Consider the following 15,768-nt stretch of genomic DNA (forward strand, 5'->3'; position numbering starts at 1 on the left):
CATGTGGAGAAAGTCATGCCTATGGCTAACCTGAAATTATGCACAGCTACACGTTTGTGTACTAGGAATTTTAGTTGAATGAAAAAGCTGTTTCTACCTAAGTAGATGGTGCTGGCTATCACTATTACTACAGCCAAAACATGAAATCACTAGCACTACTAGTAGCACACAACTTAGCAAAAACCTATTGAGCATGTAGTTATTCACTAGAAAGGTACTTTTAAAATGTAATTCTTATCCTAACCACCCCCATCCCCTTCATTATATAGTGGATATCAATAGAGGCATCACATACCGACAAATAAGTCTCGTTACCCCTAAGGCCTGTCCAAACTTTATACCATGTCGTGTTTCAATGACTCTGAAACAATGTACACATGTACTGGCCTAGCCAGTACAGAGAAGAGTGACTGTTCTCAGCATGTACTGTGCAGCTTGTCACATTTCAAGAAGTGGAAGTGGCTAGGGGCCCAAGTTTTTTACATTCTCCATATGTGTCTCACTGTTAGAGGTATGAGGATTCATTAGGATGTTCTTCTAAAATTTCTCTGGGTTTGCGTCACGTGGCCAGTTTACGTAAATACAAAAAACATTACTTTTAAAGCATTACACCCTCAAACATAAATGTATTGTTGGATTTTCCATATTAGGCAGCTGAGAAATGAGTGAAAGGAGATGGTGGGTCCATTGTTCTACAATATTTAGCGTGCAGGCAGAATTTTATCAGAAAAAAAAGCTGCATGGACCAAAACAGCAGTAGCCAATCTGCTAAGACAATTAAGAATGCTCACAGTGGCTTTGCTTATGAATTGCCATTGGACACTGAATTATTTACAGTATATCATGCTGACTTGCCATAGCAACTTCAATAGCCTAGATTAATTCAGTTGGCTTTCATTAATATTAGCAAACCATTGTATTAAAAGCATAAAGCGCTTGCTTGTATACAGTCACAAAATGGTAGCCTACCTACTTACTTGCCAGAGTCTGAGGATGCAGCACCGTCACGTGATCCATTGTGTTTGTGTCTTGATTGTCTGTTCCTTGGTCTCAAAACTACGTAAATGGAAAAATTAAAATCATAAAAAGTAATGTTATAATATTCAATGTAATATATAACAAAATGCAATAAAAATAAAACATATTATTGTATTGCACAAATTGATACCAACCTGCCATTTCTGGCTCATCTTTGGTCCCATCACAGTATGCAGCATGGTGCTCAATCTGGTCCGGGGAGAACCTGCAGCCACATATTGGGCATTCAACATCAGGAAGAAAAGCTGGCTCCACAGATGCCATCAACTCAGGAGAAGGAGCATTCAGACAGCAAGCCTGGAAACATAATATAACAGAAAAGGTTTAAACTTTCGCTGCCAAGCCCTCCGGAACATTTTTCAAATCAGCTGGCCAAGCCATTTTTGAATTTTCTGCAATTTTTTCCTATTGATTTGATTTTCAACTGCTGCGTTGCTAGCGTTTGTAAAAGACCCCCCAAACCATATATTTTCTGAAAGCGCAGGCCCGGTAGAATAAAAAGATGGTGATACTAAATTTGTAGGCCCTGCGATAATTGCGCAAATGTTTCTCAAATTAATATTAAACCGATAAAAATACACAATTCAATTGTTAAAACACACCAAAATCAGTATCCGTGCACAAAAAAAAATATTTTTTGACTAAATCTACTATATTTACACTTATGCTTGTGTAAGTACACATCTTTTGTGTCTTGATGCATTAAGGCCTATTGCCTTTACAAAGGCCTTTAACAATCCAAGAAAAACCCTTACATACACTACTTTTGACCAATGCAGAGAACCAGTGTATTCTTACCTGTGCATTGTGGGGTTGGCAGATGTGATGTTTGGCCTGGAATAATGGCAATTTGCCCAATGGTAGGACAGAAAAATATGCTAAAAATGTCAAAATGGGATACCGACGAGGACATAGACTAACATTTAGCTCCATGAATTAGTAAGGCATTAAATAAATTTCAAAACATCATTTTATAAATTAAAAAGTAACGCACTTACATAATATTGCAGAAAAAGCGCTCGTCACACTACAGGGAAACCCTCGAAGCTTGGGAAAAAGAGGACACTCCTTTGAAACACCTCGCTTAGCATGCCTGAGCCCTACAATCTGGATAAGAACTGTGGAGGCATACCTGTACAAGTGGCAATGAGGTAGAGGCAGCATTTGGTTAATGGATTCCGTCTTCTGATCCTGGTGATGGGATAGACCATAGTGCGTGCTCTCCCTCCCCTGAGCCCTGTACATGCAGTCCCTACTGCAGAGGACTGTAAACACCAACTCCACCAGACTCTCCTTGGAGTGCAGGGGAGGGGAACATCCGGCCCTCCAGCTGTGGTGAAACTATAAATCGCATGATGCATCTGTCTTTGGGAGTTATGCCTGTGGCTGTGAGAATCTTGCAATGCCTCATGGCATTTGTAGTTTCACCACAGCAGGGGGGCCGGAGGTTCTCCACCCCTGCTGTAGTGTGACAGGTACTTTACCTCCAATATTATGTAAGTACAGAACTGTTTAATTTATTAAATGTATGTTTTGATACTACAATTAGGTCTATGAACCCAGTTATGTGTTCTTTTGATTTTTACTAGTATCTTTGGATTGTTTACTATCCTTTACATCGGGCTACAAGATCGGTGCTTCATAAACTTACAGATATGTGGTAAATGGGACTAGGATTCACCATCCGACTGACCTATAAGACCCAGTTGCCCAACTCACTGACTTGCTTTGCTTCATCGAGTATAACAAAATTAATCAGTAAATGGTTTCCTTTTTAGCCCCCATTCACATTAGCCGTGTTTGTCAACAAAATCTTGCAAATTCGAATGCGTGTAAGTAGTTCACAAAAAGCACACCACACTTGTGATGACATTATTTGTTATTGCCACCCTAAATGTGGCAAGCAAGATGCATGTTTTGGCATGTGCACTAACAAACGACAACTGTGCAATAACCTGTGGTCAGAAAACGTATGACGTTCGCAGCTCATACTGCTGCATGAGCTTCTTTGGCGTATTTGTTATACGTAGGGCAGCCCATTAAAATGAATGGAATGCCTTGTGTTTGCTCACAACAAGCACAGCTAGTGTCGATTGGGGCTTACAGTCTAAAATTCACATAAGAACAAGTACACACTACAAGATAATAGTTTATTAAAAGCAGTAGTATAATGAACTAGACTACTAGTCTGAAATTTTACCATGCAGTCTTTCTGCAGCAGAACTAAAAAACAAGGCTCTGACAACAATACACATATACCTAAACATTTATTCAATTCATTTGATCAAAGTGACACCAAACTCTTCCCCAAACTAACATCCTAATGGCAGCCACATGCAAACAGGTGAAATAAAAGGAAACCTGCACTGGGACGGATCTTTTAAAATGGCATTGCTGACCTCCTTATGAAGATGCTAGTTGCCTGAATGTGTCTGCAATTGTGAAATGAGTGATCTCCCACTACAAATTTCAAGCAAACTTTAGAAACCCAGTAACTTGCAATGTGAACATACACAAAGTAAATAAAACTATTTTTTTCATAGCTCTCTCATTTCAAGATGCTGTAGAATTGAAAAAGAAAAGCCAATGGGAGAAAGAAAATGTAGTTAATATAATTACATTACTCTGCCTTCTATCTGCAGTACTTTGGTATGGCTGCTATCACCATCCTTCTAGTAAGATCCCAGGGAATGCGGACTACCCTAAATGTCGCAAAAATATGCTACTGCATTGTGCTGGAAAGTCTTCTTGCAAGAGTAGGGGTACTCAGCAATGGCCAGGATCTCAATGAAATGATGACATCATCCAGTATGTAAGTTGGAGTATGTAAGTTGGGGAAAAGTAAGTACATTGACTAAGCTTTTTCCCCACAGTTGCCAGACAAATAAAAAAAATTACCATAAGATTATATGTGCATTTAATGTATTTAGGCATGTTATTTACCCATTAAAACACTCTCTTGTTTATATAACCAAAAGACCTGTGCCTACTGCTGGGCACAGCCATGTTGGATGTGATGTCATCAGCCCCAGCAAATACTCTATAGCAGGGGTCCCCAATCCCCGTGACCGGTTAGGAACTGGGCTGCAGCTCCCGCTCCAGGCTCGCCCCTGCAAATAGACCCTGGCCAGCCAGGATCGCCTTGTTATGCCTGATGGCAATCCGTGCTAACTACAATCAGGCAGAGGCAGCCCTCTAATCAGGCATATTAGAAGGCCGCCTAATTAGAGAGCCGCGTCTGCTGCCTCTGCAGCCAGCAGTGAGACTCTCCGGACCCCTGGGAGCCCACACTGGCCACCCGAGAGCTTCACTGACCACCCGAGAGCCCGCACTGGCCACCCGAGAGCCCGCACTGGCCACCCGAGAGCAGGAAAACAAGCTCAGGGCTCCGACTGATTCTGCATTATGGTGAGTTGTATAATAATGTCACTTATATATTACAGTGTAATAGGAATAGAAATAAAAAGTGCACAATAAATGCACTTGAAACATCCTGAAACCATCCCCCTTCAATCCCCCCGGTCCATGGAAAAATCCATAAACCAGTCCCTGGTGCCAAAAGGTTTGTTGGCCATTGTTCTAGCAATCTTTGCTCCTCCTCCAGTAGCTACATAAAAAGTTATGTGGGTAGGCAGTAATTAGATGCTCACAGATGAGGAGAAGGATATGACATGGCAGAAGGGAGGGGGCTTTTCTAGGGAACTAACTAATAAAATTTGCTAGCAAGTTCAGAGGCACATTGCAAGTTTTAAAAAAATAATTTATGGAGCAGAAAACCACTGCAAGTAAGCATTTCAAATACTTGATTTTTCTGTGCTTATACCCGCAGTCTCATAAGTTGGTGACAGGATCTCTTTAAACTGATCTCTCATTCATATTAAAATATTTAAGACTATACTAACATTTTACTAAAACTAGAATGAAATTCTACAAATTATCTTTCTACATGACTATTGAGGTTTTGGACATCTCATTGCTATACATTTAGACTAACTCGAGTCAAACACACAATACATCTTGTAAATGCACAATAAAGCACTGGAGAGGGCCTCCTTGGATGCCCAGAAGGCTGGGAAAGAGCACAAACACCTATTTTCACAACTGCAATGTGAGAAGCATTTGCTCACCACTTCACAGCACCGCATTCTCATGCTTCCGAGGCGTCTGTAACACTGCTGTATCTGCTGTAATTTGATTTTCAGCTTGGAAACTGACTCAATTAGAAAGAAGGTGCCAAAACAATGAATGCTGGTGGATGCTGTTGCTTAAGCAGTGTATAAGAGGAAAAGCTTCATGTCTATGATCAACCCTGCCTTTACAATATCGTAAAGCATGACACCCAACACTTTATTATACTTTATTTACGAAACCATTTAGATCACAATTATTCTGTTATTTTAAAAGAGATATGTAAAGTGCAGTAATAGCAATCATCAATCATAGCAATCAGTGAAAATGAGAGGTTCCCTACCCGTCTACCCCCATAAAAGCTAAAATCCTATTGGTTGCTTTTATGTGTGTGCAATTTTACATTAATTTATATTTCAATATGTTCCACAGCTGTTAGTCATGGTGGCTTATACAAAAGGATCACCAGACTCAAAAACACTAAGCGTTCTCCGATGTACCTATAGAGATGGTTTGAGCTCGTCATTGGTTCTTCAAAAGCTGTAGCGTGTCAAAAAAATGATGTAACGGGACCAGCACACTTAGCAAACATTTTATTAGTTTGCCTTAAAGGACAAGTTAATTATTGAGAACTTCTCCTTTAAATAACAGTCCACCGCCACACTTTGTGCAGCCTGCACAGTTAAATATTTCCCTTCCTCCTGGTTTCAGCGATCTTCACTGTGTTGCCCTGCCTGGTGCCACGCAGGCTATCTTCTGGTAACGTCCCTGCTGGTTCCTCTTCTTAGTGGGTTTTAGTCTAGTTGTCATGTGGCACACAGCTCACTCACAGAAGAGATTGGTGCCATGGCGTACGTGCACACTTAGAAGAGGAGTGACATCAACGTGTCTGGAACAAAGACTGTGCGGTGCCAGGCAGGACTGCATGGTGAAAATTGCTAGAACAGAGAGGGAAACGTATTCAACACAGCAGGCTGCACTCAGGAGCGGGAGGGGAGGGGGGGGGACTTATAAAAGAAAAAGTTCACCAAAAGTGAAATTGTCCTTATACAGCCCAACTGAAGTCCAATATATTGTACAGAATGTGATCACCATGGAAACAAAAAATGAAAATTATTTTAAAACAACAATATTTGACTTTTTCTTAGTTTAAAAGGAAAGAACCCTTCACTGCTGCTATCACAGCTATCAATTTAATAAGCTGCAAAAATATATTAAATGTCTCTCCTGTGCCTGTCTGTATAAATGTACTGCTTTGTACTATTGCTTTCTCTCCAATTTTCAACCACTGCAACCAACACATATTGCAATTGATGGAAGACAACCCTTCACTCATCTGTGCAGTTTAACAGGAATTTATATTTTAATATTTTCCCACAGGTAGGAATTTAATGAAACTGGAGCACCTGTGTATAGTAACTAGTCAGCTTCTATCATCAGCACGTCTTCTGCAGAAAATTTGACCGCACTATAAGAGGTGCCGCACAATAAGAGGTGCCTTGGCGCTGCTGTGCGGCTTTCACATTTTCTGCAGAAGACGTGTATCCAAACCTCTGTTATTAACCTTAGTGGTGAGACAAGTTGTTTTACATGCTGATTTGTGAGTGTGCCATGATACCTTTCTACTGTTTTACTGTTCAAAGCCCATTTCGTGTGCACCTTACTGTATAGCTGGTGACAAATTGTTGAGTGCGTTTGTCATTTGTTTTGCTTGACCAATTTGGTGCAGTGACGCATGGGGGTTCTCAGCTGCCATTGGGATGTGCGGGATCCCTTGTGTGTTCCTGTGCCTTTAAGGAGGTTGGGCTTCCTCCTGACAAACCTGCACCCAATTTGAAATCTTCTGCCCCCATGTGCTCCAAGATGGAGACTCTCATAGTTTAGAGTTAGGACCGCACTATAAGAGGTGCCTTGGCGCAGCTGTGCGGCTTTCAAATTTTCTGCAGAAGACGTGTATCCAAACTTCTGTTATTAACCTTAGTGGTGAGACAAGTTGTTTTACATGCTGGTTTGTGAGTGTGCCATGATACCTTTCTACTGTTTTACTGTTCAAAGCCCATTTCGTGTGCACCTTACTGTATAGCTGGTGACGAATTGTTGAGTGCGTTTGTCATTTGTTTTGCTTGACCGATTTGGTGCAGTGACGCATGGGGGTTCTCAGCTGCCATTGGGATGTGCGGGATCCCTTGTGTGTTCCTGCCTATATAGAGGGTAATGACTTGCCCCCCGGCTTCCTGATTGATCAGGAAGCTGGGCAGCAAGTCATTACCCGTCCCCTGGCTTCCTGATTGGCCAGAAAGCCGGCACAATTCTTCCTCATCACCTGGTGATGAGGGAGCATGGAGATGGCTTCCCGGCTAATCAGGAAGCTGAGCGGTGTGTCATTACATGACGCCCAGCTTCCTTAATGGGACTTCCGGTATCAGTGAATATATCAGTACTCGATATAAAAAAAAAACGGTATCAGTGCATCCCTAGTACTCATCTATGAAAACATTTATTAAAGGGTTATTAAACCCTCCGTTTTTTTGCATATATCTACTGCTAGAAAGCAGTAGATATATGCAAAAAATGTTTTCAAAAATAACACTTTAAAAGCGGTTTAAACACCTGTTTTTGCCGCACTCCAGTTCGAAAATCTGAAATTTCTTGTGCGGCTGCAAAGCATCTTGAGGTGGACGCATGCGCAGTTCAGATTTTTGACCAGGAGATGAGGAGAGACACAAGGTAAGTATATGGATGGTGTGCACCCGCATGCAGACACCGTGGGACAGGAAGTGCCAGCAAGGACAGAGGAGTCAGCGCTGGATCGGAGACCCGCAGCAGCGCTGGAGAGACAGATGAAAACGACAGGAAAGAAGATCGGATTAAAAGACATTTAACCCCTTCGTGACTGACGACGTACAGTGTACGTCGCCAGCATCGGGGCTGTTTAAACAGACTCCCGGCGACTTTTGCCGCCGGGAGTCTGTTTAAACTTGTAGAGCCGACTGTCGGCTTTACAACAGAAGCGATCCTGGCGACTTACCTGTCGCCAGATCGCTTCTGCGTCCCGAAGAAGGGGCCGCCCCCCCCATTAATGTCACTTTAACCATACTTAAAAGTCCTTACGTTTCACAAGGGAGTGAAATGCCACTACGTTATTTATTTATATGTGTAATAATGCATCAAAGCTAATATATTTTTATGCTTCTGTTATTAATTTCTGACATGTTCTGCCGGCAGCCATTGCTATAGTGTAGAAAACAAAAATCCGAGGATCTACCATTGCCTTGACGAATACTTGATCTTCTCAGAATATTACATACTTGCAAATGTGAGCCTAATAACTACAGTTCATTCAAGGAATTAGTTTGACTTTATTGTATAGACCTCAAAGAATGTGGTCACCATGGAAACACAAAATGATGAAAATGATTGTACAATAACAATATCTGACTTTCAGCTTAAAAGGAAAGCACCCTTTGCTGCTTCTATCACAGCTCTCATAATACAATTTAAGACGGCAAGGAGGGCCCTCCCTTTAGATTGTAAGCCCTCACAGGGAGGGGCAAGTGATACATGAGGAGGTAGCTGTGTGGGGATGAATTGTTTGAGAATGTGATAGTTAAGTGGTTAGTTTGAGGTGGGATAGGCTTCCCTGAAGAGATGAGTCTTAAAGGATCGCCTAAAGGCAGTCAGAGTGGGAGATAGACAGACAGGTTGGGGTAAAGAGTTGCAGAGGATGGGAGAGAATCTAGAAGTCCTGAAGGGCAGCATGGTAGAAGTTGACGAGGGAGCTGGAAAGCAGGTCTTTGGAAGAGCGGAAGGGGTGGTGAGGGTGATACTTTGGGAAGAGGTTTGAGATATAGCCGGGGGCAGAGTTGTGGATGGCTTAGTATTTTGAATTTTATCCATTGGGTTATTGGAAGCCAGTGCATGGATTAGCAGAGGGGGGTTGCAGACACTGAGCGGTTGGTTAGGTCAGCAGCATTCATGATAGACTGAAGGGGGGATTTCCTGTTATATTGTAAATGTGTTTACTTATGTGACCCCCTTGGTCTGTTTTCTCCACCTCAGTTCAATGTCCCTCCTGCCTGTATTAATATATTACTCTGTGGTATTGCTTTCTTTCCACATATTTATCCATCACAATCAACACATGCATAACCCCCTCTTGTAGAGATACCAACATGCCCATCGCCTCTCTTCACACAGCTTCTTTTTCAGCCTGAAGATATGTACACATCCCAAACTGCTGGCCTGATACAGGTAGACATAAACAAATTAAACTTTAAGCATTTGCGTATACTGGCAGGTGTCATGTAAAGAGGTGCGCATAGGCAAAAGGGTCAGTGCTGGGGAATGGCTGTAAGCAAAATATTGTAGTAACTGCTCCAACCACAACTGCAGGTGTCCAGTTCCTATTTACATCAATTTGTAATATGACATCACTCATCAATATGTACACGGCGGTTCTAGTGGCTATTGTAAAAAGCAAGCATATCTGTCCAATAATGAAAAGCACGTTTCCTCCTGGTCCCCAAAATATAAAGTAAACACCAAAAAATATGTAGGTTGCCACTGTAACTGCTGAAACTGCACTTCTGGAAATGCTAGCTAGCCAACCATAATGTAGGTCCTCTGGCTTCAGTACTTGAGTTGCAGACCAGAACAAATGTACAGTTCACTCTGACTTCTCTTACTTCATGTCTGAAACCACAGAATCAGTATGACAACTAGCAATTTTATAGAAAGGGGTCAGCCATGGCAATCAAGTATTTTTCCGACGACCGTTTGTTTTTGTTTTTTTTTTAAAACAAATCAGAGTGGATACTGTGTAAACAAAGCCCTCACTGAAACTAATTTGTAAAAAGGTCTTTAGTCCAGATGGCTAGTGTATTAAACAGATGTTTTGCTGGTGACTACAGTGTAAACATAAATTCATTTATTTAACGTCTTTGTAAGGCACAGGCTGATCCAGGTGGCCAAGTGCCAAGCAAACCCTAATCAAAATGTATGTATTTAAGATCCCAGGTCAGGTAGCTGGTAGCTCAGTACAGATGGCTAGAGTCAGAGGTGCACCATAGCACTATTCTGTCCTGCTTTCTAACCTAGCCTCCTCGGTGGTGTATTTGCTGTTGACTGTAGCGATCCCTGCTCATATTGCAGCCTTATTCCATGAAAGACCACTTGAGGAAGAATAGTGACCTATACACTGCAAGAGCCTCTCATAGTACACAAATGTTATGTTACTATGTATGGTGCATGCATGACAATATCAGAGGACTAGGAAAGAAATTAATATGAGAAGTTGTTGTTTTTTTTTTGTCTGATATTCTGTCCATTTCTGGGGAAATAGTGATAGCCTGCTGCTCCAGCTGACTACTTCATAAGCAGAAATGCAGCGATCCCCCAACATGTACATAGCAGTGGATGTTCATAAACAGGCAGAAGAGTTTCTTTGCTATGTAAAGGGTTAGTTCACTGATGATTTTCCAGTTTTTGGTAGATGCTGGACAGTTAAACCACCTGTCAGTTTCTTACGTTTGCAGGGACTTTATTGGTGAGATCTTTGTGATTATTCCTTGGTCTGCCCACCTGCAGAGGGGGGTCCTACATTTTAGGGATGTCCAGATACCAGTTCAGATACTACTGCCGATACTTGACAATTTTACGAGAAGTTGCAGCTGGGACCTAGCTCATGTGGTCCACCACTGTCCTGAAATCATTAGTTTGTATTGTTTTAGAAAAACTGTCACATGACAATAAACAAAAATGTATCAGTGCTTGTATCTGTGAGTACTTGGACAAGTATCAGTACCTGTACTTGGAAAAATGGTATCGGTGCATCACTTATATATATTTATAAAAACTAAATATTGCATTAAAAACAGAAATGTACAAATCCCAGGAGCTCCGTGTGCTCCTTACAAAATGACAGCTGCCTCCTAACTTTTGAATTTTTCTCTAGTCTGGTCCTGGACCTGGAAAAGTATCTGTACATGTACTTGTACCGAGTAAGGTACTTGGTATCTGAACATCTACATTTCATGTTGTATTTTTTATTTATGTCATAACATGAAGACTGCAGCAGAAGTTGCTAGAACAATGCAAAGGTGGGCAGGAGAACTCAAAACCTCTAGGTGGAAAGGACAGGTTATAAAATTAGGTCAGGGAAATCTTGCTGTTGGAGTTACTTCTATATATAGGAATGCAAGGACATACTTAGCATACCAAGCTCCATCCATCATTTAAAGGCTAATACCATCTTTTAACCATGTTTCATGTTACACCCATATTTAGGGTGTAACAAGAAACATGGTTACAGTCGGCGCCCCTCATACTATATCTGGGGGTGCTTCTCTCTGCAGTGTCTTGTCCATTTAATAACTTATCTTGGTTGTGCATGAAAAAACTGACACAACAGAGGGACTGATAGTTCTCAATGAACTACAAGTGTGATGACATCAGGAACAGTCTGCAGGAGCCTGGGCATTGCACCTGTGATCCAGTGATAAGTGATCGCAATGCTTTGCAGGCTCCATTGCAAAAAAAATAAACATAAAGGCTAATGTTCTTTTAAATTCAATGTGGATGCATGTATACATTTTTTTGCAAAAGGTGGAATTTAGGTGTATGTTAGTCTTAAACTGATATTTAAATAATTCTTTACCTTGCACCTTTTCCAGTAAGCCCAATCTTTTTAGGGTGGTCCCTACAATCTCATTTTTAGTTTACTAATTTGTATAGAGATTGTAGTCCATCACGGGAGAGAGTTTGGAGTGGTGGATACTTTACAACACACACAGGGACTATGGGGAACAAAAGTAGCCATCCTCCAGAGGGAAGGACAGTGTCAGCAACAATTCAGAGATGATTTGAGGATCTACAGCTGAGTGATGCACAAATAAGATAAATTTTTGGTATAAGTTAAAGTACTTGAATACATTTTTAAGATTTAACTCCTGAGTTTAGTGTCACTTTAAATGTCACTTGTGTGGGCTGGATGCTTAAAGTGATATTAAACTTTAATTGTTTTAAAATATTTATTACTAGGAGACTGCATTTATATAGAAATTCTCTTTGTTTTTTATTTCAGATCCTCGTTTTCTAGTGAGTCCCTGCAGTGCTTTTCGCCCTAGTTGCTGTGGAGGCACCCGTGCATGCTCATTCAGAGCCATGCCGGCAGTGGCTGTGTGCGTCCATAGACACACACAGCCCTGCAGCAGGCCACTCCCCTCCTCCTCGCCCAGCAGTTTGACAGACAGCAGAAGGAGGCTATGACTCCTCTGCCCTCAGTATCCTCCCCCAGAACCAGGAAATTTGGGACAATGGATTGCTGCAGGGACCGGCGGCGGTGACAAGCGCCGCTGACAGGTAAGTGTGGAGGGGGACCAGGGAGTCTAAAAGGAACGTTTTTTTTTACCTTAATGCATAGAATGCATTAGGGTAAAACATGTCCAGCCTTTAGTAATACATTAACTAGTGCACAAGCAACATTCTCTATCATTGTACACTGTCATGCCATTGATTAAATAAATCCTACCTGTGGTGGCACTGGGGCAGTCTCAGTTAAATCTGGTTGATTCTCTTGCTCATTGTCTTGAATTTCTGAGCCAAGTTGTGTTTCTGTAGGATAAAGTACATAGGTTTAAGACAGAATGTAATTTCCCTGGCATTGTAAAAAAAAAAACAGATCTTTTTTACAAATAAAAGCAACTGAAAATCTTATGGTAAGCAAAACCTACATGGTAAACATAGCATCATCAAAAAAAATACAGTTAGGTCTAGAAATAATTGGACACTGACAGAATTTTCATAATTCTGGCTATGTATGCCACCACACAATGGATTAGAAATGAAACAACCAAGATGCAAATTAAGTGCAAATTCATCTTTAATTCAAGGAGTTGAACAAAAATATTATATAAAACGTTTAGGGATTGCAACCATTTTCATACACAGACGCCTTATTTCAAGGGCTCAAATGTATTTGGACGAATTAATACAATTATAAATAAAATGTTCATTTTTAATACTGTGTCGAGAATCGTTTGCAGGCAATGACTGCTTGAAGTCTGGAACGCATGGACATCACGAAATGCTGGGTTTCCTCCTTTGTGATGCTTTGCCAGGCCTTTACTGCAGCTGTCTTCAGTTGTAGTTTGTTTGTGGGTCTTTCTGCCCAACGTTTAGTCTTCAGCAAGTAAAATGCGTGCTTGATCGGGTTGATATCAGGTGACTGACTCAGCCATTGCAAAATATTCCACTTGTTTGCCTCCTGGTTTGCTTTCGCAGTATAGAGTCATTGTACATCTGTAAAATGAAGCACTGTCCAATCAACTTTGCTGAATTTGGCTGAAACTGAGCAGGCAATATATCCCTATACACTTCAGAATTCATCTGACTGCTTGTCTTCTGTCACATCATCAATAAACACTAGTGACCCAGTGCCGTTGGAAGCCATGCATGCCCATGCCATCATGCTGCCTCCACTGTGTTTTACAGATGATCTGGTATGCTTTGGTTCATGAGCCGTTCCAAGCCTCCTCCATACCTTTTTCTTCCAATCATTCTGGTACAGGTTGATCTTAGTTTCATCGGTCCAAAGAATGCTGTTCCAGAACTTGGCTGGCTTTTTTTTAGATGTGGTTGGCAATGTCTAATCTGGCCTTTTCTTGCGGCCTATGAATGGTTTGCACCTTGTGGTGAACCCTCTGTATTTGCTCTTGTGAAGTCTTCTCTGGTAGACTTGTATAATGATATGTCTACCCCCTGGAGAGTGTTCTTCTCTTGGCTGGATGTTGTGGAGGGGTTTTTCTTTACCATGGAAATAATCCTACGATCATCCACCACTGTTGCTTTCCATGGACGACCAGGTCAGTCTGTTTTACCTCAGACTGTACCAAAATGTTGATTTGGCCACTCCTAAAGTTCCTGCTATCTTTCTGATGGATTTATTTTTATTTTTGCAGCCTAAGGAAGGCATGTTTCATTAACATTGAGAGCTCCTCTGAACGCACGTTGTGGGTTCACAGCAGGGCTTCCAAATGCGAATGCCACACTTGGTACCAACTCCAGACCTTTTACCTGACAATGAAATAAGGAAGGAAATGCTCACACCTGTCAATTGTCGAATTACTTTTGGTCCCTTGAAAAAGAGGGGGCTACATATTAAAGAGCTGTAATTCCTAAACCCTTCCTCAAATATGGATGCCTATACACTCACGCAGAGAGACTGCATTTTAAACCCAGATTCTTTATTTATCTGTAACTTGAATTTATTTTGGAAAACAGCCAAATAACAAAACTTGTGTCAGTGTTCAGTTATTTCCAGGCTTAACTGTATATCACATATTTCAATTCCTTCCATTGCACTTTGCAAATTTCAGGGCAGAAGCTCTGCAATTCAGTGTGAGCTCCTATTTTATATTGAACATATGTTATTCTAAATTTTAGAGTTAACCTAAGACCTTGGAGCACCTGCTTCTAGAGTCTAAGAACCAAACAGGAACTTAAAAAAAAAAAAACTGTTTCATAGTATAAAACAATAGTTTAAAGGAGAACTATGAGGTGAGTGCTTTTCACTCTCACCTCATAGTTCTAGCCGACCTGTGACAATAAGACTGTCACAGGTCGGCTCAGTTGATCGGGAGGTAAGCGAACACATACCGGGTTCGTTCACCTCTCGATCCTGTCACGGCTCTCTGCCGTGACAGGGGGAGGGGCTGGATTCCCCTCTCCCCGCTCCGATCTGCCAGTGCTGACTGGCGGAACGGACGGGAGAGGGGGCGGGTACAGCTGGCTCTGCCTCTAGATAGGCAGAGCCAGCTGTCAGTCACGCAGCTGGGCGTATCCCGTCATCTAAGTCGGGATCCGCTCCGGCGTCTCAGTATACCGCGAGCTGTAGCTCGCGGTATGCTGAGCTTAGGGTAACGGGAGGACGCTAGTTTGTGTCCTCCCGTTACCCTGAGGAGAACTATGGGGAAAAACACTGACCCCATAGTTCTCCTTTAATGTATTTTGTATAAAGTACCTGCATTTGTCTTCATATCAGCCTCATGTAACCCACTGCATGGGACACTGATAAGTAGGGGAAGAGTTATTACTGAGTCCATCAGGCTCCGCAGCAGTGCAGATGTGCTGACAATGATTATGCTGACAAGGAGTGAGAACAAAATGTTCAGACTGATCACTTCTCTAGGTACTAACGCAATACCGTGAAATGAGCATACTTGTGGTGTGGTGTTAGGCACTGTATGGCAGCTGCATTTGAGGTTGGACCCGGCTTTCCTATCTGACAGGGGTGCCTAAATACCCAAACTGGCTGCAGTGTATTAAAAATCCTTTGACAGGTAAACATTTCCTACTTAAGAGCATAAAGACATACCCAAAGTCAATTCTAAGTGCAAAGGTCCTTATTCTGTAGTGATTTTTACTATCTCCTCACATACTGGTGTCACTATTCTACACTATTTGACTTAAAAAAAATAGCCTTAAATTGTAACAGGTAAAAAAACAACAACGAATGGTCGCAAGCACCGTTGTGTGCGCTGACCGAAAGGAGTTAATTCGCAACGTAAATTGAAAAAATATATTGCTTTATTATATATATATATA

General features: G+C 41.6%; 1 protein-coding gene across 1 annotated transcript in view; it reads right to left on the bottom strand.

Moving 5' to 3' along the window:
* Positions 1–8,902: 8,902 nt before the first annotated feature.
* UIMC1 (ubiquitin interaction motif containing 1) overlaps positions 8,903–15,768 on the bottom strand; it is a 61,371-nt gene continuing 54,505 nt past the window's right edge. Inside the window, exons 7-8 of the mRNA XM_018552382.1 lie at positions 12,695–12,777; positions 8,903–8,992 (exon numbers count right to left, since the gene is read on the bottom strand). Of these exons, the coding sequence (XP_018407884.1) occupies positions 8,903–8,992; positions 12,695–12,777 (173 nt within the window). The remainder of the gene's footprint in view (positions 8,993–12,694; positions 12,778–15,768) is intronic.

Source organism: Nanorana parkeri, unplaced genomic scaffold, assembly GCF_000935625.1.
Source record: "Nanorana parkeri isolate BGI_ZX_2015 unplaced genomic scaffold, ASM93562v1 scaffold87, whole genome shotgun sequence".
Lineage (NCBI taxonomy): Eukaryota > Metazoa > Chordata > Amphibia > Anura > Dicroglossidae > Nanorana > Nanorana parkeri.